We start from the raw sequence: 26854 nt of genomic DNA, 5'->3' as shown, positions 1-26854 counted from the left end.
CGGAGTAGAAGTGCAGACGCTGCGAATTCTCTCATCGGCCCCCCTGAGCCGCAGCCCCCATGTCACACTGAGGCAGAACAGCGCTGCCCTCCCCAGCACGTCAGCACTGAGCAGCGTAGAACACATCACCGGGGGAGAAAGGCTGGGGGCCTCTCCTTCAGTCCTCTTTCATTCTTCTTTGTTCTGGATTCTGCCTCCATACCGCACTGTCCCAAACTGCAACTGGCCATCTCCAGACTGTAGGGTTACAGTGTGACCCAGACTGGACCAGTGATCTCTGGACTGTAGGGTTACAGTGTGACCCGGCCCAGACTGGACCAGTGATCTCTGGACTGTAGGGTTACAGTGTGACCCAGACTGGACCAGTGATCTCTGGACTGTAGGGTTACAGTGTGACCTGGCCCAGACTGGACCAGTGATCTCTGGACTGTAGGGTTACAGTGTGACCCAGACTGGACCAGCGATCTCTGGACTGTAGGGTTACAGTAGAACCCAGACCAGTGATGGACTGTTGGGTTACGGTATGACCCAGTCGAGATCAGAACCAGTGTTGTCTCTACTGATTCTACTGAGCTTTACTGTACTTCCACCGAGGAACCCCAGAATGAATAAGTATCAGAGTTCAGGCTCTCATCCTTAATGTGCCGTGAAAGCTGACCTGCAGGAGCTGGCCATCTGCTCCAGCTTGTGTTGTTAATGACCCCTTGTCCCTCCCCAAAAAACAGAGCCTGTTTTTCCAGAGGCCTCTCTTACTGCTGGGGTCTGTCTGCACTGGACATGTGTTTGACGTTAACCCAGACATGTAAACAGTCTCTAGCGCCAAGGCTGTAAACCAACTGTCAGCTCCTCATGCAACAAAGAAGCCCCCAGCCTGTGCTGCACGTACTGTAACAAACAAGGAGGACTCGCGTCTTGTCAAAACACATCAAGATACTGCGTGTTTATTTTTTACGCTGGTTTTTGAAGACGCACATCTGAGAAGGAGAAGGAGTAAGGCTTAGTTCTGAGTATTTTAGCAGTCTGTACTGTTGCTACGATCGCTAAGCACCTTCTTGAGTAGTCTCAAACACTGCAGAGAGCTGGTACATGCTGTACTGTATACCAGAGACAGGCGGCTGGGGGGACTGGGAGATGTGTGCAAAAAAGGGCCAACTCCTCCATTTCTGCATTCGCTTGTTTTTTGGCAGATAGTGAACGTTGTAACAGTGCAACCCTCCATTTCACCCCGATGCAAGTAAACTACATTACATTTTTCACCTTTACTCCACTGACAGCACACACTCACACTCTGCTTTGCCATTATTTTTCGATATTTGTATCAGGCTTTACTATGCCTTTATTTGCTTTACCATTGTCTCACTGGGCTTTACTGCACTGTACTGTGTTTTTACCCTGATCTCACTGGGCTGTACTGCACTGTACTGTATCTCTGTTACCCTAATCTAATTGGGCTTCACTGCACTGTACTGTGGTTTTACCCGGGTCTCACTGGGCTGTACTGCCCTGTACTGTGCTTTTACCCTGATCTCACTGGGCTTCACTGCCCTGTACTGTGCTTTTCCTGTTTTTCCCAAAGAATGAGAGTTACACAGTAGGACATAGTGAGTGACCGACTGAAACAGGATAAAGTACTGAATAATATCATGTGTGGCTTTCATAATGCAGCAAATTACAGGTGTGCTGGACAGCAAGTATCCTGCCTGTCACGTTCACGACTGCTCAGATCGCTGGTCTCCCTCCCTCCCTCTCCCCTGTCTTTCTCAGGCCCTCCCTGTCAGTGCCTCTGTTTCTGTCCCCTCTCCTCCCTCGCGCTCTGCTTCTCACTGTCACAAGAGCTTATTAAAAGATGAGTCTGTCACTTTCCGGGAGCCTGAGCAAAAATAAAGCACCCTAATCAGGATGAAACCAGAGCCCAGCGCACCTGTCTTTCTCCTGCGTGTTGAAACCGCAATCTAATCCCACTGATGCGCTGTCAATATGCAGCAGGGTTTCCAAAATGGGATCTTGACTGTGTCCGCTGTCCGATACCACTGCAGCCGGAAGCAGGCTCTCGGAAGAGCAGCACGCACACTCTCCTCTCCACCCTGCAGACGGCCCTGGAGTCATCTGTGGAAAGAGTTGAGGCTTGACAGCTCTGCGTTCTGCTTCCCTGCGTTTCGGTGTGAAATGTGAAGCTGACTTCTCTGACTGAGGGCTCCGACGCCATCTGTGACTGCTCTGATGTACGCTACAGTGCTTGCATGGTGATGCATGTCATTTTTTTCCCCTACATTTCAGAGTTATATATATTTTTTTCAAATCAAATTATGCTTCTTTTGACTTCCCCCCGATTTTTGAATCAGCAACTGCTTGACCACCTCCTTTAATTGCTCTCATTCCTTTGTACTAGCGTGAAAAAATAGAGCAATGAGATGAAGGCACAGTCCGGTATAGGCATCTTGAAGAGTGAGCTCTAGATGGAGGGCAACTCTCACTGACAGCTCTGGAATAATACAGTGTGACCCGGCCCAGACCGGACCGGTGATCTCTGGACTATAGGGTTACAGTGTGACCCGACCCAGACTGGACCAGTGATCTCTGGACTGTAGGGTTACAGTGTGACCTGGCCCAGACTGGACCAGTGATCTCTTGACTGAAGGGTTACAGTGTGACCCTGGGTTTAATGAGTGCCTGGGAGGAGTCATTAATATGATTTAAATTTTTTTAATTGAATGAGGGTAGCACATATAATTTTTTAAATGCAGTATGAAAACACAGTAGTATTAGCTGACTTATTGTGAGCTGAACTGATTGGCTCTTATCTGTGGGCTGATTACAATGATATTCAAGAGCACAGTGTATTGTGATGTACTGCATTGTGTTTTAAGGCCTGTCTGAAAATAAAATAGAACTAATTTTTCATTTTCAATGTATCTTTGAAGTAGACAAAAAATAAATTACTCTTTTCAATAGCAATCTTTATTTTAAAGTAGGACAATTTTAAAGTAATTGTGGAAGTGAGATTAAGCCTTGAGCACATTGGGAAATCTCATTGGAAGACCTGATTGATCTCAATCCAACCTGATTATGCTGGAGAGCTGGAAGGATTCACAAATAGCTACAATTACTGAGAACAGTCCACAGTTTCAACATGATATGCATTTAATTATTCTGGATAGCTTTAAATAGCCCACTCATAACATACTTCAAAAGCTCTTTGAACGACAAAGATAAGATAAGCTTTTTTAACTATTCTTTTCTAACTCTTCTTTGACTAGTAAGTCACTTTAATGATTCAGTGATGAGTACAGCCTGATCCCTATTGTCTAGACGTCCACTGGTTTCAGTCTGTTACAGTTATACTGTAACCCTATTGTAACCAGAGATCACTGGTCCAGTCCACTCATACTATAACCCTACAGTCCAGAGATCGCTGGTCCAGTCTGGGCCGGGTCACACTGTAACCCTACAGTCCAGAGATCGCTGGTCCAGTCTGGGCCAGGTCACACTGTAACCCTACAATCCAGAGATCACTGGTCCAGTCTGGGCCGGGTCACACTGTAACCCTACAGTCCAGAGATCGCTGGTCCAGTCTGGGCCGGGTCACACTGTAACCCTACAATCCAGAGATCACTGGTCCAGTCTGGGCCGGGTCACACTGTAACCCTACAGTCCAGAGATTGCTGGTCCAGTCTGGGCCAGGTCACACTGTAACCCTACAATCCAGAGATCGCTGGTCCAGTCTGGGTCACACTGTAACCCTACAATCCAGAGATCACTGGTCCAGTCTGGGTCACACTGTAACCCTATAGTCCAGAGATTGCTGGTCCAGTCTGGGCCAGGTCACACTGTAGCCCTACAGTCCAGAGAGCGCTGGTCCAGTCTGGGTCACACTGTAACTCTACAATCCAGAGATCACTGGTCCAGTCTGGACCGGGTCACACTGTAACCCTACAGTCCAGAGATCACTGGTCCAGTCTGGACCGGGTCACACTGTAACATGGCTTTTACCCATGAACTCGGCTCGTTGGTGCTCCTGTGTAACATTTGTGTCACCCATTAAGTGCGCGAGAAAGACATGGGGGGTACTTTGGGAGGCAGAGAAAGACCCTCTCTCTGCTCGGGTGTGTCCGACAGCTGTGGAGAGACTTCGAAAGTAAGTGTCAGTGCACTCGTCTCCGGCCCCAAATCTGTCCCTACAGCTGCACAGAGCCAGTAAGCTGTGGAAGCAGTGCTCTCCTCCTGTCAGCGCACTCTGCAGTGCTGGATCAGCCTGCCCAGCTGAACTCCCCAGGAATAACATCACCCAGGGGTTCAGTGTATTGAAAGGCCTATTGAACGCTTAAGTCCCAGATAATTTGGCTCTTGACTGAGGGCGAGGAGCCTGGCAGTGCGGAGTGGAGTGAGGAGTGACCAAATACAGTACAGTATTTATCACGTACTGTAAGTGTGGAAATGACGTCAGCATTGGTTACGAATTGCTGACAGCTGAGGCTGATTGAACTTGAGGCTGTTGTCATCCTTCCCAAACCTGCATTATAAACTCCATTTTGAAATAAGTTTTCAACAAAATAACACTTTTCTCATCTTCTCAAGCACCTTTTGCACTAAATCATTCTGAAGTGAACTGTACAGTACAACACAGTACGAAGAGATTTGCAAAGGTTTCCAAGCTATCCCGATCCAAATAGCTTTTTCTTTTTTTTTTACCTCACCAAAGGACTGGACTAAATCACAGCTTTGAAACGTCCGGCTGTGAGGTCTTCCCAGTCCAGTATTAGAGAAGAAGGAAAATCCTCCAGAAAAACCAATAACTCTCCAGCGAGCAGGACACTGGAATTTTCACACGGCAGGGCAGGGGCGGAATTTGACATTGCAGGAGGATGTCATGAGTTTTGGGAAAGTTAGAGCGCATTTCGCAAGGGCAGTGAGAGGTGTGTCCCGACTGAGTCGAAAGCGGTCTGGAGAGAGGGAGAGGGTGTCCCAGGGCACCGATGTGCGGCTGGTTTGTGCCCAAACAGGATGGTGTGGGATGGCTGTGGTCGGCTGAGGTCTGCAGTGCACAGGGAGAGCAGCACCCCCCCCCAAACCACTGCAGCTCCCCTCAGTCCCACAACTCTGAAGCTGGTTATGGGACGATCCTGCTCGTCCCATTCCCAGTCCTTAAATCCATCAGCCTGCTTCCATTCCCAGGCTCCGGCGTACTCCAATGTCCCACAAGTGTCCATCAAGGAAACTCGGAGCTCTCGTCCACAGGGGTGACCGAGCAGAACAGGCCCTGGGCTGGAGGGACAGAGTGCCAGAGGGCTGGAGTGAGCTCTTTAGATTTCTCAGTTCCTCAGTGTGTCTCACAATCTGCAGCATCAGAAGATTTCCAACACAGAGTCTCTTCTTGTTCGAGGTTGCACAGTTCAGCGGTTCACACTGCGGCTCCACAGCTTTGGGGACTGTCTGCGTGGAGTCTGCGTGTTCTCCACTTGTGTGAATTTTTCAGGAGGACCTCCGGTTTCCTCCCATCTCCCAAACACCTTCAGGCCGGCCCTGTGGCCCGGTGGCAGATTGAAGCCACACGCAGAGAGCAGATTGGATGTGTTTTGGTGCCGCCTCTCTCTGATCCACTCCAGGATTTACAGTGTGATCAGTTAGACTCCTAGTGGACTGCAGTCTGACCCACTCCAGGATTTACAGTGTACTCAGTTAGACTCCTAGTGCACTGCAGTCTGATCCACTCCAGGATTTACAGTGTACTCAGTTAGACTCCTAGTGCACTGCAGTCTGGTCCACTCCAGGGTTTAGGCGTCTTTTTGGTAACGTACAAGCCTCCTCCTGGCACTGCAGGGGGCAAAAACACCTTGTTTGGACGAGGAGAGGAATGTCACTTGAGCATGTGATCAGTGACATATGTCTTAAGCTCGGGGCAGTGTTAGGGTCCTGCAGAATATCCTCCCCTTCCTAGCACACTCCTGACTGTGAGGCTCGTACAAAGGCAAACATATTCGCTGGAATCTCCCTGTCCTTCTCGACTCCGCTGGACATGGGACAAGAGCCTCTTGACCACCAGTCACAGGCTCTTTCCTTTTCAGGGCTGCGGGTTACTTTCCGGATAAGGATTGGGATCTGTATATCGCCTGATCCACATCTCAGTCTCTACTCAGCCAATTAGTCGATCAATGATCCCCAGCAGCGGAGACATCGGCCTTCGTAAGCTGAGCGTTTGTGTGGCTGAAGATGTCAGAAACTGCTTTCTCATTGATCGTTAATCGTTAAGGAAAATCACTTTGCAGCCGGTTCTGTTTCATTAAAGCTTGTCGGCTTCAAATGTGTGGCTGGCGAGACTGGGAATCGGGGAATAAATCTGGGCACCAGTGTTTCTTCGGGAAGAGCTGTGCGTATGGTACAGCTGTCAGACACATTTCCTCTCCTCACCCCAGACTCTTACACCCCCAGCCCCGCTCATCCACGGCTACATTTCCACCCGTTCCTGCGGCTTCCTCGCTAAATCGCCGTAAATACCTGTTACTCGACATGGAGCTCCACTGTTTCAAAATGACAGCGATTTAGCCCATTTTAAAAAACATCAGACTGCTGAGTCATCACACTGTTACACAACGCTGTAGGTTCCTCTCAGGTGTCTTCATTCGTCGAGATTGTCTCTCGCATAAATGCATTTTGGATTTTCGGCACAAGAGCCTGTCTGTCTGCCCAGCTGCTTTCCTGTCTGCCTGTCGGCCTGCGCTATGCCGTTTGTACTGCCTCGACGCCTCCGGTCTCTAAGCTGCTGCACATACCGGCGGCCACTTAAGGAGATCAATACGTCTCTGCAGCAGCGTGCGTTCGCTGAGGGGCGCGGGAGCTGTGGCCAGGGAGAGGAAAATGGAAGGAGGGAGACAGGGAGAAGGTGAAGTGAGAGGCAGAGAGAGAGGATGAGGGAGGCCGTGGTAGAAGGGGAGGGGGCAGGCAACAGAAAACCGCCGGAGGGAAACAGATGGAAAAAAGGAAGGAAAGAGAGGAGGGAGAGGAGAGGGGAAAGGGAGAGGCTCTGAGGCACAAGGGTAGGGGGCGTAGATGTCAGGAGGGCTCCAGTTACAAGCGTGATGCAGTCCAAATCCCTGCACAGTGCCTAACAGGCCTGAGCGTCTGACCTTGTCTCTATACACATCTCTGCCAATCCCCATTTGCGCATGAGCGCCTGTGTCTGGGCCTGCACCCAGCCAGACACAGCCTGCTGTGAGTGTGAGCGTCTGTGTCAGGCCCTGCACCCTACCAGAATCGGCCCCGCTGTGGTCATGAGCATGTAGGGCCCTTCCATGAGCTGTAGGAAAACAGACCCAGCTGTGTTTTTCTAAAGGTTTTCCGCAGATCCACAAATTAAAAACTCCAATTGGAGCTGACTAACTAATTAAACTCTGTTGACACTAATATCTTGAGTTACGTCTTCCTTTAATTAAAATGGAAGATGTGAGATTTTGATTTGGAGAAATTCAGTAAAGGTTACCCCAAGGAGTCCATCACTCAGAAAATCTTTGTTAGTTTAATTGAAAAAAAATCGTAGTGATGTTAAATTTTGACATATGAAGCTTGTAGAAACTGGGGACTTAACAAGGCCAGCTGATTTTCCTCTAGCCCAGAGTCTGTGTTTAGGACAGGAAAGACGGCTGTAAAACTGGCCCACCATGTTGTTGAAACTGGTTCAGGAAACAACGGGACGGGGCCCTCAGACCACTTAGACACCGAGCAGCCAGATGAGCTTCCTGTGCCAAAAAGAGCCCACCCCGTTTGTGACCTTCCCGGAACCCGTCTCAGTTCTCCGGTGTTGCTGTTCGCGAGCACTGCGAGAGCTCCGACGAGCTCACCTCGATCTGCTGCTGCAGCCTGGCTGCCTGGGCAGGGCCAGGCCAGCGGCCCCAGCACGCTTCCCCTCCCCTCTTACTGGAATTCTGACTCCTGCTGGAGCTCGGTCCCATGGGATCCACCCTGGACCCCCTGCCCCAGACGGCCCACCGCGCTTCCGAGCCGCCACGCCATGTCGTTCCCGCCGGGCCTCACGCTGCTCTCCGGACACCGGCCCTCCTGTGGCGAGGGCTAGCAGTGCCCGCTGCGCCCTCGCCACCCCCCTCTGTCGTCTTCCTGCACCGGCCCGCACGACGCACCGGGTCTCCACAGACTGCGCCCGGCCCACAGCCAGATGACTTACTGCTCTCTGCTGTGACTGTGCCACCACGTATCACAGAAAACAAATCCATCCTGTGGAGGGCTGTCTTATCGCCTAAACATGGAGGCTCAATTCACACCGTCGGCGCTCAAATATTCTTGAATGGGTGGTTATCCTGTGCTATTTTACATGCTGAGAAATTGAGTAGGATTTAAACCTCCCTGTTCAAAACACAAAGCAAACACAGCAAACAAGCTGCAGCCCTGATCAGCAATTAGCCTAATTAATAGACACGCAGGCGTTGTGCGGCACAGATTGTGAGGAGCTGTTTTCATCATCACCAGTCACTGGTAGATAAAACAATGTCAAGACAGAAAATAAGGGAATAAGCGTATGATGGGGGAGGAGGTGTCTCGACAAACACCATTTAACAGCTTGTTGTTAAAACAGGCTTTCAACCAGGCAGTGCACTAGGAGTCTAACTGAGTACACTGTAAATCCTGGAGTGGATCAGACTGCAGTGCACTACGAGTCTAACTGAGCACACTGTAAACCCTGGAGTGGATCAGACTGCAGTGCACTAGGAGTCTAACTGAGTACACTGTAAATCCTGGAGTGGATCAGACTGCAGTGCACTACGAGTCTCTTGAGTACACGGTAAACCCTGGAGTGGATCAGACTGCAGTGCACTAGGAGTCTAACTGAGTACACTGTAAACCCTGGAATGGATCGGACTGCAATGCACTAGGAGTCTCTGATCACACTGTAAACCCTGGAGTGGATCAGACTGCAGTGCAGTAGGAGTTTAACTGACAACACTGTGGATCAGAGGATCAGAGTGCTTTGTGCTGGGAGTCTGCTCTGTAGCTCTGCCATAGTCAGAGCCTTAGAGAGGCTGCGGTTGCTGAACTGAGTAGTTTTGCCTTCAGCTTTCTTAATTGTTTTCAGCGACCAATAGACTTCTATCAGAAAACCATTAAAGGTGTCAATCCGGTCATCAAAAGATCAGCTGGAATGAAAATAGAAAACCTCACTGCGCTGAAAAGATGGCAATTTCAATTTTCTAAGCTGAATGATTTTCTAGCAATTTCTTCCTTTTCAATGAAGCAACAGTGTGAAGTCAGCGTTGTGGAAAACGGCACAGATGCAGCCCTTGGTTCTCTCTCTCTCCCCGGCCCCGCACAGATTTTATGGGTGAGCGGTGAAAGTTAATGGATGAGCCATGAGCCCTCACTAAATCAAGATGTGGTGGTTAATGATTTATTTTGCTGGCTGCAGCAGTGTCAGGTGAGTGTGCGGTGTGTGTGAGTTAGGACCCAGCTGGCTGGGCACAGCAGCCCCCCCCCACCCCCTGGGGTGCCTCCAGGGGTGGGAGCAATCACTGCCGAAAGACACCCACCCTTAACACTGCTTACATGCGTGCCCTGTGCCGTTAACACTGTGCTCCTGTAACCCCCGAGGGCTGAGTGTCAGCCTCCTGTCTGCATCAGGCCCTGCGTGATACACGGGGTCTCTGTGACCGTCACTGCACCAGCTCTGCACTAGATAGAGTTTCGAGGTGTCGCCGAGACGAGTTGGGGCCGGGCTCACGGCTTTTGTCTTTGTCTCCCTCTCTCTTCCCCCAGGAGTGACAGGACCGATACGGATCGATGAGCATGGCGACCGGGAGATTGATTTCTCCCTCTGGGACATGACCGACAACAACACTGGCACTTTCCAGGTCAGCACCTGTCCGCGCCCCAGCGTCACCGACACTCACCGCTACTGACAGGCACACTGGCAAAGAGCGGGCAAACTCAGTCCCAATGAGGCTAAACGCAGGAGCATTTCAGTAATGAAGTATGGCACTTCTTTACACAGAGAGAGGTTGGGGGGGGGGGTCGTTGGGTGCAGTTTGCTCAGCTGTGTTGCCCAGGAGTCCCCAGGAACTTTCAAGAAATGGCCAGACAAAGTTCTGGGATCGAGGAGCTGTAGAGGAAACTTTGGGAGTGAGCCAGGATGAGTGGAGGAAACTCCTCTGGATGGGAACCTTTCCTATATTATAGCACACACTGAAATGTCATTTCCAGGCCTGCCTCATCCTGCTGTGTATCAGTACATCCTGTACTGCAAACACTTCCTGTTGCTGTCAGGTGGGGGCCGGTTCACAGCCCCATGCCCTTGCCCACTGAAACCCAAGATAATCTGACTTCCTCATGATCCCGCCCGCCATTTATCATCGCTGTGCTAAAGATGTTCCCCCGAGGGAAACCACAGTGCTAAAATACTTTTATTGTCTACTGACTCATACAGAACAGCACAGGTCAGTAAGAAAAAACTGTATCTGGCCCTCTCCTCAGTTGAGAACAGCAGGGGAGACCGTAAAAAACCCCAAAGCCTAGGATTGTTCTATAAGCTGCAGTTTTACAGCAATGCTGTTCGCTGATCATTCAACCATTCAATGTCAGGAATAGCATAGTATGAAAACAACACACCAGTGTCACCATTGAGACCATGGAATAAGCACAGCACAGTACAGACCAGTAAAGCCCAGTGAGATCAGGGCAGCAGAGATACAGTACAGACTAGTGAGATCAGGGCAGCAGAGACACAGTACAGACCAGTACAGACCAGTACAGCCCAGTGAGATCAGGGCAGCAGAGATACAGTACAGACCAGTAGAGCCCAGTGAGATCAGGGCAGCAGAGATACAGTACAGACTAGTGAGATCAGGGCAGCAGAGACACATTACAGACCAGTACAGCCCAGTGAGATCAGGGCAGCAGAGATACAGTACAGACCAGTACAGCCCAGTGAGATCAGGGCAGCAGAGATACAGTACAGACCAGTACAGCTTAGTGAGATCAGGGCAGCAGAGATACAGTACAGACCAGTACAGCCCAGTGAGATCAGGGCAGCAGAGATGCAGTAACACTGGCCAGCCAGCAGGAGAGCTGCCGTGTTGCTGAGGGCTGTGCTCCCGTCTCCCGCAGGTGGTGTTCGTGTACAATGGCACGGAGAAGAACATCAGCCAGGTGCCAGGGGTGAGGTTCCAGTGGCCGGGGGACGGCAGCCCGCCCCGGGACATCCCGCTCTGCGGCTTCAAGAACGACGAGTGCCACTCAGGTGGGCCCGTGCCCTGTCTCGGGACCCCCTCCGCCTCCAGCTCCACTCCAACTCGGAGTGAACAGAAAAACCACTCTGACAGATTCCCACGGGATAACTTGCAGGTTTAGAGCTCACTAGGAAAAACAGCAACCAGGATTTAAGTAGATTTAAAGGGCTTGATAAGTGTCCTAGACTAATGTGCCGGCAGCCAGCGAGGGTTGCAGTACACTCCCCACACACCAGCTCTCAGTGGTGAGGAGAGCAGGGTTGAAGACAGTTCAGTTATTAGGAGGCCCTGACTGGTAAAGGCCAGGGGGAATCTGGCCAGGTTGCAGGGGTAACACCCCCACTCTTTTCGGGAAACACTCTGGGATTTTTAATGACCACAGAGAGTCAGGACCTTGGTTTTACGTCTCATCTGAAGGATGGCGCCTTTTTACAGTAAAGCGCCCCTGTCACTGTACTGGGGCATTAGGACCTACACAGACCGCAGGGTGAGCGCCCCCTACTGGTCCCACTAATACCTCTTCCTGCAGCAGCCTCAGCTTTCCCAGGAGTCTCCCCTCCAGGGACGGGCCAGGCTCACAGTGCTGGGCTCCAGTGGGCTGCCAGCTGGGAGTTGGCCAGACAAGTGCCAGCTCTGGCTGTGTGGGGCCCCAGCTGTGAGCTTCTTCCAACAGGGCAATAGGAACCAGAGCAGGTGAACAGGGGGGTAAATGTCTCTGTTTTCTTGGCTGTTCCCAGGAGTCCTGCCGATGCTCCAGGTGATGACCATCTTGATCGGTTTCTTCCTCTTCTTCAGCACTATCATCGCAGTCTTCATATACAGGTCAGCGCGTGCTGTGGCTTGTGGCGCCCCCTGTGGGCAGTCCTGAGCAGAGCAGCCAGAAAAACAACTTTTATTTACTGTGTCTCACGGGGACACTTACAGTTTTTAACACAGACGGAGGCCGATTTCCAGCTCCAGACCCTAGTCAACTGGGAGAAAAACAACAGCTGATAACACTTAAACCTAAATAACCAAGTTGCAATTCACAATTTAAACATCTATTTAGAAAAGCAACTTTTTAAAGAACCTGTGCAGGTAGTGAGATCACTTCCGAACTGGGACAGGTTTTGTGCTTGTGACAGTTTCAGCTGCTGCAGGCAGAGTGCTATAAGAGGTTCCCCTGTGGGGGGCACTTCAGCATCATCCCTCATTCGTGCGGGATATTTATCACTGCATCCAGTTACACTGGCAGACTTCACAGGCAGAGCCCATTTGGAGCTCCCCCTGCTGGCGATGTGTGAGAACAGCGTCCTGTCTCTCTCCCCCAGGAAGCTGAAGCTGGAGAATGAGCTGGCAGCAGAGCTGTGGAGGATCCACTGGGAGGACATTCAGATCAGTAACATGGAGAAGACTCTGCGCAGCGCAGGCAGCAAGCTCACCCTGTCCCTGGTGAGGCACACACACACAGACCCAGACACACATCTACACAAACACAGACTCATACACAGACACAGACACGCATCTTCTGTACGTACAACTACACACACATCTACACACAGAAACACAGACTCACACACTCACACACAGACACACATCTAACTAGGAGGTCCCAAGTCTCAGGAGTTCTTGTCTTCCTGGGATGATAGTAATGCAATGATCCCACAAACACAGACCAAACACACAGCACTCCTTGACTCCACATAGTCTCTGTCACACACAGAGAGCCCAAGGTCTCTGCCTAGCCAAAATATTAGGTACCCCCCCCCGATCACCAAGTACTCAGGACATGGTGGAATGGGATTGTCCAGGCATCTGGGGGAATTGTCTGGGCCTGGAAGACTAATTAAAAAAATGGGGCTTTCCTGAAATTCTGGCCCACTTAGATCCACAATCCAGTCATAGTCTGGCCTTCAGTCAGGTCAGGTGGCTCCAGATCTCAGGGCCTGTGGCTTTCTCTCCCCATGTGGGCACCATTGCTCTTTTTGGGTCTGTATTAGTTACTAACTGCAACGTAGCTGCAGGTCTCTGGTGTCTGGGACTTGAAGTTGCCCGTCCCTTGTCTTCCAGTGTCGCGTCACTCAGGCCAAGAGCTGAGAACGCAGCCGTGGGAGTGTGTGTCAGCTGCCCACGGCCCGCGAGGCCAGAGCTGGGCTCTCCTGGCCGGGCAGCGCTGCTGTCCCGCTGAATGAATCCAAAACTCTCACGTGTTCCTAATCTGGAAGCTGCAGGACAGGACATCAGCATCAGCAAGGCATCTGTCAGCTCGCTGTCCGCATTACAACAGCGTCCCCACCACAACAAGGGTTTAGCATCTTAACTGATGCAAGAGGTTGTAAGCAGCTGAGCTTGTTTCCTAATTAAGAAGCACAGAAGGTAGAAGTCACAACGCCCTGAGGTGGTCCAGTTTAGAGCAGGGGGCCAGTGTCTGAGAAGGCCAGCACTGACCGAAAGACTCCATGTGTCTCACAGAGGGGGTCGAACTATGGGTCTCTCCTGACTACAGAGGGCAACTTCCAGATCTTCGCAAAGACTGGCTGCTACAAGGTGAGAAGTTCAGTCTGTGGAATGTTCTATCCCAGGAAGGCTGCTGGCCCTTCTGCATGGCATGATCTCAGTCTCCTCATCTAACTAGGCTGAACTCCACTGGCTTGGCTTTGCTACGGATTCCCCACAGTTTGTATCTGGTTTTACTATAACACCTTTGTGTTCATATGATTTCACTTGGCTTTACTGCACTGTACTGTGTTTTTACCCTGGTCTCACAGGGGGTTTACTGCACTGTACTGAGCTCTTACCCTGATCTCACTGGGCTATACTGCTCTGTACTGTGCTTTTATCCTGATCTCACTGGGCTGTACTGCTCTGTACTGTGCTTTTACCCGGATCTCACTGGGCTGTACTGCTCTGTACTGTGCTTTTATCCTGATCGTGCTGGGCTTTACTGTAGTGTACTGAGGTTTTACAATGGCATCCCACAGTATTTTTTTATAAAGGGTAAAAAATGGGTTTTAATATGGATTAGGCTACTACAAGGACAGTCAACTATGTCATAGAAATTTACGCTAGAGGCAATTTTACACATGTCTTTTTTTGCTAGCATTCTCCTCAATGGTCTGCTAACAGGAGACTAAACTGAGTGCTATTGGCTTGCAGGGGAACATTGTGGCCATTAAATACATCAACAGGAAACGCATCGAGCTGACCAGGAAGGTGCTGTTTGAACTGAAGCATGTGAGTATCCAGTCCCAGGCTCACCAGTGAGAAGAAGATCTTCTTTACACATAGAGTGGTAGGGGAGGGGTGTGGCTAAAAATGACCTGTACCTGCAGATACAGATAGATAGGTAGTCAAGGCAGAGGAGTTAATCATTTGATTACTACACAACATGCCTGTTGACCTGAGAGCAGTGGGCAGTACTGGAGATTAGCAGTCAGTGTTCAGTATGACTATGAGCACAGAAAGGAGGACATGTCATTTGCCATCATGCCACTGGTTTCTGTCTAGTATTGATTATTCTATGGCAATCAAAAGGGTAGTGTTTCCCAGGTGGTGCCTGACAGAGACAATGCCAGGCACGTGCCGTCTGAGTGTCTGCCAGCCTGCCCCTTGACCCTCGTCCTTCCTGTCCCCTGTAGATGCAAGATGTCCAGAACGAGCACCTGACCCGCTTCATCGGCGCCTGTATTGACCCACCCAACATCTGCATCATCACCGAATACTGCCCCCGGGGCAGCCTGCAGGTACCGCAGGGCAGGAAGGACTTGCTCAGGGTTTCTGTGGCTTGTGTGTGTCACGGGCCGATGCCGTCAAGGAAGAAGAACCCTATGCGGTGCTTAGTCCGGTTTCGAGGAACAAACAGATCCGAAAGAGAGGTCCGAAAAAGCGATAATCCAAGAGACAAAAAGCCAGGAGAGTTAATCAGGATAAAGCGTGCGGAAAGAGTTTACCGTAGTGAAGTGCTCACCAGGGTGAGCAACTCCAACTCCGGGAGTCGGGAAGTGGGAAGTGAAGGTTTAAATAGTGAGGAGGACAGGTGTGAGGGATTAATCAGATGATTGGATTAATTAGGTGCCGTGCGTGGTCGTAACATTGTGGCCAGGGTGTGAGTGAACGCTGTGTGCACACTGTGGGAGCCTGACCCCGACCAGCACGAAAGGCACGCCCCTGGATGCTTTAATGATAAGACAAGAATCGGGAACTCCACTTGCATCAAGGGGACCGCAGTCCCGATTTCTCACACTGGTTATTTCATCTCGGTAACAAAAAAAATTTGTTGACGCTCTAGAAGGAATCGACACATTTTGACATACAAGCGAATAAGGACAGCTTGTGCGGCAGGCATTTCACCACAGAAACGTGATCTGCACGCAGAGCTGTAAATAAACATGCAAGTAGTATTTGTCAGCAAAACCCTCTCGAAATCCAGAGCAGTGTTCCTAGTGGGTTAAGAGAGATGTATTCACAAGCCTGCCTGTTTACAGTGTCACAGGACCGCAGCATGTCATTCTGAGTCACAGAACAGGGCGCAGGGCACATAGCACCTGGAAACTGTGTCTGTTTTGGGATGGAAACGGGTGGTTTTGCGAGTTACCGTGAACATTTTACTCTCATGGCAGTTTGAAATGCACTCATCAGTGCTGATTCTTTCCAACCCCGAAATATGATAATAGAATTGCTTACCCCCTTAAAGAGCCCCAGTTAAAACTGTCTCGTGACTGCGGCCGCTGAGCCCCCCCGCTGTGTGTCTCTCAGGACATCATGGAGAACGAGAGCATCAACCTGGACTGGATCTTCCGGTACTCCCTCATCAACGACATCGTCAAGGTGAGCCGGGAACGGAGGCGGGCCCACTCCGGCATCTGGCCCTCGCGCTCTCCCTCTCCCCTCACCCTCCCACCTCTCTCCCCCTCTCCCCCCCTCGCCAGGGCATGGAGTTCCTGCACAACAGCGTCATCGTGTCCCACGGCAACCTCAAGTCCTCCAACTGCGTGGTGGACAGCCGCTTCGTGCTGAAGATCACCGACTACGGCCTGGCCAGCTTCCGCAGCGAGGCGGAGTGCGACGACGCGCACTCCTTCTATGCCCGTGAGTGTCCCGCGCGCCCCCGCCCCGGCGAGAGTCCCAGCTCCTCTGCGGGCCTGATCCAGCCTGTCTCCCGCCCTCTGTCCCTGTCCAGGGAAGCTGTGGAGCGCCCCGGAGCTGCTGCGGGCCGAGGGCCCCCTCCCCAGCGGGACGCAGAAGGGCGACGTCTACAGCTTCGGCATCATCCTGCAGGAGATCGCGCTGCGCCGGGGGGCTTTCTACCTGGAGGGGGAGCTACTGAGTCCCAAAGGTCAGCCTCCCCGCCGATACCCTCACCCCGCAACATTCGAGCCCCTGGACGTCAGAATCAGCCTTCTGCGGGAGCGTATCTGTCAGGCCCTGTTTAATGGCTTGAGAGGGGGCCGGTGAGCGGCGCTGCTGTCTGAAGGAGAGATCCGCCAGCGCTCTGGGTACCTGGGTGGGTTTGTTTGAAATTCTCTGCTCCAGGGTTAGAGCGGCTCTGATGAGAGGAAGGAGTGAAAGGACCCAATCTCTCTCTAAACCCCCCCTGCATTTCCCCAAGAAGGGCAGGCTGTACCTGGGCACCCCAGCACCAGGTACCAGGACCAGTACACGGTTGCCATGGAAGCCAGTGCCATCCCTCTCTATCTGTGTGTTCATTTACAATTCCCCCCCCGTCAGGACTGTTTTAAAGGGCCTGTCTCAGCCCAGGGGTGTTCTGTTTCTAGTCTTGCACTTCACTGGGTCTTTCATTTTTTCCCTCATTTTCCCCGGAAGGTGGGAGACTCAGCTATACTCTTGATGCACGTTTTTTTGATGCATGTCCCTGTAGTTTCCCCTTGCATCGTTGGGTTCTGTTTCACAATCGGGACCAAACGGATCTGGAATCTCTTTGCCAGCAGTATTATCCCGTGTGTTCACTCCTCATCCCTTCAGGGAGCGTGACAGTGTGTCCACTGGACACGGTATCTTCTTTCTCCTGCTTAGCGAGGGCCGTGCCGCTGTTCACCAGGGGATTTGCCCTGGCAATGACTTTCAGAATAAAATGGGAGTAGAGTAATTACCTGTGTTAGCAGTGCAGCAATATAGCACAAATGAAACCCTGCAGGCCGTCTGAGTTCCTCCCTTTTATGTAGAGAACAGCGGCCAAGAAGAATGTCATGGTGCTGCAGCAGATTGAATCAGGACAGCGAGAGCTGTCGCCTGCTCAGGGCTGCACACTGCTCTGCCCTTGTACCCCGCGGCCCTGTGGCTCACAGCCAGGAAGATGCTGGGGAAGTGAGAGTGATGGGCCCAGGTGGCCTGTTTCTCTCTGTGCCCTGTACCTAGGGCTCTCCGTTTCAGACTCCAGGCCCCCTGAGCCTCACTTTCCAGCCTGGCGAATCTGTTCCCGTCTGTGTGACGTCCTGTCTGAAAAATGGACAAGGATGAATCGCCTTGCCTGCAGCTCCTGTGGTAGAGCTTGTCAGCTTCTTGCCTGTGAAGCTGTAACCAACAGGCATTGAAGCCTCCTACATTCTCTTCAGCCATGCTGCCCCCTCTGTTGCTGGGCATGGGAGTTCACGGGGTTCAGCTCCGGTGAGAGCTGGTCCTCTTTCTGAGCGGCTTTCTCTCGGCCTGACAAAACGCGGAAATCAGGTGGCAAATTTCAAGCAAAACTAAGCGGATGCAAAAGGAAGCGACTCCATTGTCCACAAGTCCAGGAGACGTGATGTCAACCACCAGTCACAGACAACATGGTCAAAATCAGAGCTCTGTTTAAAACCACAGCAGGACACTGGACACTGACAGTGGCACACTGGGCAACAGACAACAGAGCATAGGAACACCTGATCAACAGACAGAGAGACTGAGATTCACAGACATACTGTACAGATACAGAGAGACTGAGATTGGGGCTGGAGCGGTGGCTCTGTGGCTAAGGATCTGCGCCTGTGACCGGAAGGTTGCCGGTTCAAATCCCGCGGCCGGCAGAGGAATCCTACTCCGTTGGGCCCCTGAGCAAGGCCCTTAACCCCAACTGCTCCAGGGGCGCCGTACAATGGCAGACCCTGCGCTCTGACCCCAAGCTTCTCTCCCTGTCTCTGTGTCTGTGTCTCCCTGGAGAAAAGCTGGGGTATGCGAAAAGACGCATTCCTAATGCAAGAAATTGTATAGGGCTAATAAAGAAACATAACATAAGATTCATAGACATACAGATACTGTACAGACAGACTGAGATACACAGATACAGAGAGTGACAGATACAGAGATAAATACATAGACAGATATGTGGATAGACAGACAAATACTGAGGGGCTGTCCATCACACGCTGGGGTCAGTGTCCAGCAGACAGACAGGCCTCCTCCTCTGGTGGACATCCCAAGAGAACAGCCTGCTAGCTATGGGAGGGTTTTTTATAAGTGTATCTGCCCAGGGCTGCGCACAGCCTTCAGGCGGGAGAAATCACATTTCCTCGAAATATTGAATCAATACGCGGCGTTGCCAATTGCATTAAGGAAATGTTAATGACCTGCAGCCGGGCGCTGGGCTGAGGCCAGATTGAATTTCCTCCACATCCTGTGCCGGCTGCCAGGCTAATGGAGATGGGCACAGATAAGGACAGAGACAGCAGACCCGCTGCAGAGTGGCACTGCTCATGTGTGTCCCGTGTGTGTGCCTGTCCTTCTGTGCCTAGCGGTGCATCTGTGCTCGTGTGTGACAGTGTTTGGTTTGTGTCAGTACATCTTTGTGTGTCTGTGTTTCTGTCTCTCTGTGTTACAGTGTACATGTCTGTGTCCTTCCCTGTATTGCTGAGTGTATTTGTCTATTTTCATAGTAGGCAATAAAAAAGTACCATTGACCAACAGTTAAATAATTAATCATTTTTAATAAGCAATATTAATCAAATTAGCAAATAGCCTTTATACAGAATAAAGGTTCAATTTCAGGGTCTGAATTACTGGGGAGTCTGAGCTCCGCTTTGTGGGGGACTCTGGTCATCACTGGGCCTGTTCCACTCTTTCCACCTCTGTCCTCCCACTGGTCAGTGACCTCTGTAAGTCATGGCCTCTGCCTGCTGTGTCCTCTGGGTTGTGTTGCACCATTGCTGCTGAAGAAGTCCGGAGGGCTGACTTTGTTATTGTGAATCAGGTCTCGTAGGCTGCTAGACTGTTCAAGACTCTAGCGATTCAGTTCCCTTTGCCTGTCCGGGCTGGACAATCTTTCAAGCCCTGGCATGTATCTTGTCAGTCTTCTCTGAACTGATTCCAGAGCTTCTGTTTCCGAACATCGTCCACAGTAACCTAAATGGAATCTTATTAGTGTACTGTACTAACTGGATACTTTCTAGAGCAATTTTTTAAAAAAATTTTAAACTCTACAGCCTTAGCTATATGCTAACATTCTGGATGCCTCCTGTACTGCTTCCTCGCGGTGTCTGAGTAATATCAGTAATGTGTCAGCATCATGTGGGTGTTTCTCTGTGTGAGTCAGCATACCGCTTCCACAGCCCTGCATCCCTCACTCTCTCCCCTCAGAGATCATCGACCGCGTGACCCTGGGCGAGTGGCCATACCTGCGCCCCACAGTGAACCCGCAGTGCCACAGCGAGGAGCTGGGCCAGCTGATGCAGCGCTGCTGGGCCGAGGACACGGTGGAGCGCCCCGAGTTCCACCAGATCAAGATCCTGCTGCGCAAGTTCAACAGGTCTGTGTGCACTGGGCCCTGCTGCTGCACTGAGCTACTGCAGTGCTCTGCTCCTTACTCCACTGTACTGCACTGCACCTTACTGCACTGCTCTACTCCTTACTCCACTGTACTGCACTGCACCATACTGCACTGCTCTACTCCTTACTCCACTGTACTGTACTGCACCATACTGCACTGCTCTACTCCTTACTCCACTGTACTGCACTGCACCATACTGCACTGCTCTGCTCCTTACTCCACTGTACTGCACTGCACCATACTGCACTGCTCTGCTCCTTACTCCACTGTACTGCACTGCACCATACTGCACTGCTCTGCTCCTACTCCACTGTAGTGCACCTTACTGCACTGCCGTACTCCTTACTCCACTGTACTGCACTGCTCTGCTCCTTACTCCACTATACTGCACTTATTTACAGTTTATTGCACTGCACTACACTGCATCACATCTTACTGCACTATATTTCACTGTACTACACCTTTCTGCACTGTACTACACTGTACTACACCTCCCCCAGCTCTGACCTGCAGCTCTCTCCTCCCAGGGACAGCAGGACCAACATCCTGGACAATCTGCTGTCGCGGATGGAGCAGTACGCCAACAACCTGGAGGAGCTGGTGGAGGAGCGCACCCAGGCCTACCTGGAGGAGAAGCGCAAGGCGGAAGCCCTGCTCTACCAGATCCTGCCCCAGTGAGTGCCCCTGGCAGGAGCGCCCCCGCACCGCCATTAGTCCAGACAGTGCTGCTCTTTTCTCAGCAAAGGGCCATGAGATATCAAAGGTATCACAGAGCAGAACAGTCATGGTAAAGGCACGGTCAGTCTCCAGAATGCACAGTGAGAAGGCAAGACGCACGAAGGACAGCGTGATGAGCATGTTCAATGCGTGGAGTAACTGTGCTGTGTGATGCAATTTATACGTCAGTGCTGGGAGAGTGGGCCTGTGGAATAGCATTCAATAACAGGAAAAAAATGGTCTGTTTCTGTACAGAACAAAGGGGACAGCAGTTTACTATGGTCAGCTGTTAGCCATTCACGCAAGCAATCCTTTAGAGTTGATTACTCCTGCTGCACTGGCGATTAGCATGTCTGTTGTTATGGGAGTGTGGGTGGGGCCAAGGAGGAGAAGAGGGAGGGGCTATCAAAGCTAGGGCCATGGCTAATTGGAGGCGGGCGGGGCCTGGGCAGGGTCTCTTGCTGAAGAGGAGCTATGAGGGGAGGGTTTCCCGAGTACAGCTAGGGCAGTTTCCCAGGAGGAATATGTTGATAAGAAAAAAGCTCCATGGGGACTGACAGCCCTCTGTGTGTCTCAGCTCAGTGGCGGAGCAGCTGAAAAGAGGGGAGACAGTGCAGGCTGAAGCCTTCGACTCCGTCACCATCTACTTCAGCGACATTGTGGGCTTCACCGCCCTGTCTGCCGAGAGCACCCCCATGCAGGTACTGCGCACGCCTGTCCGGGCGATAATGTCATACACCTTCTGACATCAGCTCACAGAGACAGCAGCATGCTGACTTACTGTCTCCCCCGTCTCTCTGTCCCAGGTCGTGACTCTGCTCAATGACCTCTACACCTGCTTCGACGCCATCATTGACAACTTCGACGTGTACAAGGTAACAGGCAGGAGCCGTGCACTGTGTCTTTTGGGATCTGCGCAAGCAGAGCCGGCGCTGTTTATTAGATTCCGAGAATAATCCTAACACGGCGTGTAGAGGAAGAGTCAAAGCTGTCTCGTCCCCTTTCTCTCCCCTCCTAAGACTCTTTGCTACACAAGCTGAGTAAAGTACAGCCCAGCCTCTCAATGCATCGTCACAGCACGCCGCCCCCTGCAGGTCGAGTCAGGTAGCACACAGTACCGCCCTGCAGCAGATCAGGACCAGCCGGTCCCCAGCGCTGTGGCTTGTCCTCACCATGGCGGCTCGAGCCAGCACCGCGTCACATTACTCAACACTGCCTCCCACACCAGTCTGTCCAGCAGTGACCGCTGCTTATCTACAGTGTGGCTCCTGATGAGGAGGCCTGCACTCTCCACCGCTCTGCCATACTGCTGAGCAGCCATTATTCATTCGAGAGAGGGAGGGGTTTATGTACACGTACAACACGCACAACAACACACAACGGGTAGCACAGAGCAATAAACACACAGCTGGAGAGGGCTCCAAAGCCGAAACGCCTTTACCTGTTTGCGTGTACAAGTACACTGGGATTCATAGTCGCGCTGTTCTCTCGGGACGTGCACAGGACAGCATGCAACACTCTCACGCAGCCTGCACATTACAAAACAGAAAATAATCATATTGAATGACTATAGTGACAGGACAACAAAGCACAACATATAACAGATAGCACAGAGCAATTAACACACAGGACAGTAGATCTGTGGTCAGAAAGTGCCAAGTGTAGAGGCGCCTTGAACTCTGAGGCTTTGTGCAATTAGCAGTTAATGATGCACACTGCTGTAGCATGGAGGCTGTTTTAAAGCCCAGTGTTGTAATGGTTTAATGGTGTGGTGCTGCTTGCCGGAGTGCAAGGGGGAGAACAGTCTGGGATCCTGGATCATGATTCGGGCTCTGTTGCAATTTTTGATCACAATATGGAAAAGTAGTCCGCGGCGTTGGTGGATCAATCAGCGTAGTGCCGGCCGTGATTCCGTCTGGGACTGAGCGCGGATTATTGATGGGGGATCGGTGGGGTCCGCCAGTAAGCGTTTCCTGATTGCCGCTGTCTCCAGGTGGAGACGATCGGTGACGCCTACATGGTGGTGTCGGGGCTGCCCGTGCGGAACGGCAAGCTGCATGCCCGGGAGATCGCCCGCATGTCGCTGGCGCTGCTGGAGGCCGTGCGCTCCTTCAGGATCCGGCACCGACCCGACCAGCAGCTCAAACTGAGGATCGGCATCCACAGCGGTGAGGGCCAGCGTGCTGGACACATGGCTCTGTCACAGTAACTGGCTCTAGGGGTTACCGGGATCTGGGCTGTAGGGTTACAGTGTGACCCAGACTGGACCAGTGATCTCTGGGCTGTAGGGTTACAGTGTGACCCAGACTGGACCAGTGATCTCTGGACTGTAGGGTTACAGTGTGACCCAGACTGGACCAGTGATCTCTGGACTGTAGGGTTACAGTGTGACCCAGACTGGACCAGTGATCTCTGGACTGTAGGGTTACAGTGTGACCCGGCCCAGACTGGACCAGTGATCTCTGGACTGTAGGGTTACAGTGTGACCCAGACTGGACCAGCGATCTCTGGACTGTAGGGTTACAGTGTGACCCGGCCCAGACTGGACCAGTGATCTCTGGACTGTAGGGTTACAGTGTGACCCGGCCCAGACTGGACCAGTGATCTCTGGACTGTAGGGTTACAGTGTGACCCAGACTGGACCAGTGATCTCTGGACTGTAGGGTTACAGTGTGACCCAGACTGGACCAGCGATCTCTGGACTGTAGGGTTACAGTGTGACCCAGACTGGACCAGCGATCTCTGGACTGTAGGGTTACAGTGTGACCCAGACTGGACCAGTGATCTCTGGACTGTAGGGTTACAGTGTGACCCAGACTGGACCAGTGATCTCTGGACAGTAGGGTCACAGTGTGACCCAGACTGGACCAGTGATCTCTGGACTGTAGGGTTATAGTCTGACCCAGACTGGACCAGTGATCTCTGGACTGTAGGGTTACAGTGTGACCCAGACTGGACCAGTGATCTCTGGACTGTAGGGTTACAGTGTGACCCAGACTGGACCAGCGATCTCTGGACTGTAGGGTTACAGTGACCTGGTCCAGATCTGGCCAAGATCTCCGGACTGAATATACATATATGCACCTATATATAATATTGACAGTGTGTCTGTCTGACTCTGTGTTGGGTCTGTCTCACCCTGTGCTGTGTGTTTTACCGGCAGGCCCAGTGTGCGCTGGCGTGGTTGGGCTGAAGATGCCACGATACTGTCTGTTCGGTGATACCGTCAACACTGCTTCTCGAATGGAATCCAGCGGAGAGGGTGAGATATCGGCACCTTCAGTTAATAAATATAGGACCCTGTGCTATCACACTTTCAAAATTCTGGTTGTCTACTTGACTTCTAACTGCTGTAACTGAAGAGAAAAAAACTAAAACTAAAAAAAATGTAATCTTTGTGAGACTTTGTTGCTTTTACCCCACTGTTACAATGAGCCTTTTTTAGTAATGATGTTGAACAAGAAAAAAAGGTTCCTTTTAAAGCCCTTATAAAAGAATGGTAACAACAAAGTACAGTGCAGTGAGATCAAGGTAAAAGCACAGTACAGTGCAGTACAGCCCAGTGAGATCAGGGTAAAAGCACAGTACAGTGCAGTACAGCCCAGTGAGATCAGGGTAAAAGCACAGTACAGTGCAGTACAGCCCAGTGAGATCAGGGTAAAAGCACAGTACAGTGCAGTACAGCCCAGTGAAATCAGGGTAAAAGCACAGTACAGTGCAGTACAGCCCAGTGAGATCAGGGTAAAAGCACAGTACAGTGCAGTACAGCCCAGTGAGATCAGGGTAAAAGCACAGTACAGTGCAGTACAGCCCAGTGAGATCAGGGTAAAAGCACAGTACAGTGCAGTGCAGCCCAGGGAGACCGTCAGACAGCGCAGTTGAAGACAGTGGTGTGGGGTCGAGACGTGTGCTCAGTCCCTGCCGGCTCTCGCTCCAGCGCTGAAGATCCACGTGTCGGCGGCGACGCGCAGCGTGCTGGAGGAGTTCCTCGGGTTCGAGCTGGAGCTGCGCGGAGACGTGGAGATGAAGGGGAAAGGGAAGATGAGGACCTTCTGGCTGCTGGGAGAGAGAAACGGCGTGTGAGCAGGGGCGGCCAGAGGGGTGAGGGGGGACCCCCAAGTCTCAGCCCTGTCCCATCCCCCCACACAGACGCATTCCCACCCCCCCCCCGCAATCCCTGGAGACCCCCACACTCTGGGCCAGCCCACTCCTGGACTGAGACTGTTGCGATATCCAGCTCTGGGATTTTTTTTTAAGGTTTATCTTTCCAGAACTCGTGTGTCCCTCTTGTCTCTCTCTGCTGCTTCATCCTGTTCTTCCTTTCCTTGTTCATTCCCCACGGGACACAGACCTGCGTCTGTCCTCCCAGCAGCCCTCCTTGTGTCAGGTTTCCGAAGTCTAGGAGGGGTCCTGGCTGTGGAGACCGCCCCACCTGGTGGACATCTCTCTTTCCTTCATTAAACACAGAGAAATGTGAAACCTTGCAACATCTGAACAAAGACAAACATGGCTGAGAATGAGGCATTGTTCCCAGCATTGTATCATCGCACTCAGAAGCATAGGTGGTGTTTGAATTGGTATACAGCACCCCCTGGAGGTAATTCACTGTAACAGTGGTTTTCTGAGGTCATTTGTTCAGGTCATGACCCTTTTCCGCTGTTTGTTACTATCTAGCCTGTCTTGCTCTTACAGTCCTGTGCTGCCCCTGGCACAGACTCCCCATGAACTCCCACAGCCTTCAGCCTGTGCTGGAGCCTGTGAGCCAAGAGCATCACAGTGCGCAGTCCTGGCTCGTCCCCCTGTTCTGTTTGAAGACTGTACAGATCTCGCCCTCCGAGGCCTCTCCTGTGTCAGTGTTCATCGGCAAGACCACCCCAACAAGAACAGACAAGCTGGGAGCTGAGGGGTTCTCCACTGAAGCGGGGCTTCGGACTCTTTTCAGAAAGCCCCGCCTGCTGGACAAACCGTGTAACTGCAGTCGTTACTCTGAGGAAATGAGAGGACTGGAGACCGGGGGGGGACCCCATTCTGCTCAATAAGCTAATCGACCCCCCAAATCAGGGTGCCTTGGTGAGAGGGCTTCAATGGCCAAGTATGGCACAGATACCATGGGGGTCAGACCCGGGTTCAAGATAGCAATCTGTAAGAGTTAAGGCTCTTCCAGTTTTAAACCAGGGCTTGTGACATGCTCCCAGCCGTGTCCAGACTGAATTCCCGTGGCTTGGCTGGACGGCTGCACTGGGACACTGAATACAGCGCCCTGCAGTGCACAAGGGAGAGACGGGGTGGAGCTCTCTGGTTTAGGATTGGAGCTGCTCGGGAAACTGCACCTGTGCCTGTTTGTAACAGGAAGTGTCCTGTTAAAGCTAGACTGTTATCTCAATGGGATCCTTACCTTGAAATTGTTTGAATATGCATTAAACTGCAGAGTATTTAGTCACAACCACTCAGAGTGGTTTATTCAGCGAATTGAGTGCCAAAACACAATTCTGTTTTATTCAACGACCAGCAGCTCCACAAAGCGTTGGCATATGGTCGCTGAAGCCCAATGGATCCTAAACTTATAAGGGAGCAAACATCGCTCCCTGGTGTTGAGACAATGTAACTGCGCTTTGAAAAGAGAAGGTGCTGCTTCACTTAACAAGTGGCAGCGCCACTCTGTGGTCAAATGCAGTAGCTGCAATTATTTTCACTTAAGATGGAAATTTTAGAAATGACCGACAATTGTTGGTAAAGTTTTGTAAATGGGTTTCCTTTCCGGGAGGAAAAAATATTTTTTCTTAAATGGTTTCAGAAAACTAAACTTTTTTTTTGTAAATGGCAAATTGTGTCAGCTGTGGCTATTACGTTGTATGTGCCATTTCTTCTCCTCACACAGGAATTTTAACTCCAGCAGGTTGAGTCCCTCGGCCAGAGCATTCCCTAAATGTGTATTCTGGCTTTGGCTTTCTCGCAAAGTAGGTTAGAGGAATCGGAGAAAATATAATATTGTTTTGAGCTGCAATTCATGCAACCTGTCTGAGCCTGGTTAATGTCTAATAAATATGTTACACTCAGCAGTGCCTTGTCTGGGCCCTGACCAATGTCTGCTCCTGTCATTTTAAAATCTCCTTTTAAAAAGGGAAACTGTTTAATTTCTGTCTTTTTTATTCCCTGTTACTACACTGTGCGTATGTGT

At 51.4% G+C, this 26854-nt stretch overlaps 1 protein-coding gene across 5 annotated transcripts in view; it reads left to right on the top strand.

Annotated features, from left to right (window-relative positions):
- Positions 1–26755, top strand: part of LOC148640065 (atrial natriuretic peptide receptor 1-like) — a 52564-nt gene extending 25809 nt beyond the window's left edge. For all 5 annotated transcript variants that reach the window (XM_088621170.1, XM_088621172.1, XM_088621169.1 and 2 more), the window contains exons 7-23: positions 9757–9851; positions 11104–11236; positions 11963–12047; positions 12536–12656; positions 13677–13751; positions 14361–14438; positions 14843–14947; positions 15960–16031; positions 16133–16292; positions 16384–16539; positions 19770–19938; positions 20487–20633; positions 21254–21377; positions 21483–21551; positions 22670–22844; positions 23840–23938; positions 24614–26755. In XM_088621170.1, coding sequence (XP_088477296.1) covers positions 9757–9851; positions 11104–11236; positions 11963–12047; positions 12536–12656; positions 13677–13751; positions 14361–14438; positions 14843–14947; positions 15960–16031; positions 16133–16292; positions 16384–16539; positions 19770–19938; positions 20487–20633; positions 21254–21377; positions 21483–21551; positions 22670–22844; positions 23840–23938; positions 24614–24759 — 2009 coding nt within the window. In that variant the 3' untranslated portion in view covers positions 24760–26755. The remainder of the gene's footprint in view (positions 1–9756; positions 9852–11103; positions 11237–11962; positions 12048–12535; positions 12657–13676; positions 13752–14360; positions 14439–14842; positions 14948–15959; positions 16032–16132; positions 16293–16383; positions 16540–19769; positions 19939–20486; positions 20634–21253; positions 21378–21482; positions 21552–22669; positions 22845–23839; positions 23939–24613) is intronic.
- The last annotated feature ends 99 nt before the right edge of the window (positions 26756–26854 follow it).

The sequence above is a fragment of the Lepisosteus platostomus genome, chromosome 26, assembly GCF_059453375.1.
Source record: "Lepisosteus platostomus isolate fLepPlt1 chromosome 26, fLepPlt1.hap1, whole genome shotgun sequence".
Lineage (NCBI taxonomy): Eukaryota > Metazoa > Chordata > Actinopteri > Semionotiformes > Lepisosteidae > Lepisosteus > Lepisosteus platostomus.
The sequence above is the reverse complement of the archived record's forward strand: the minus strand, read 5'-3'. Positions and strand labels throughout refer to the sequence as shown.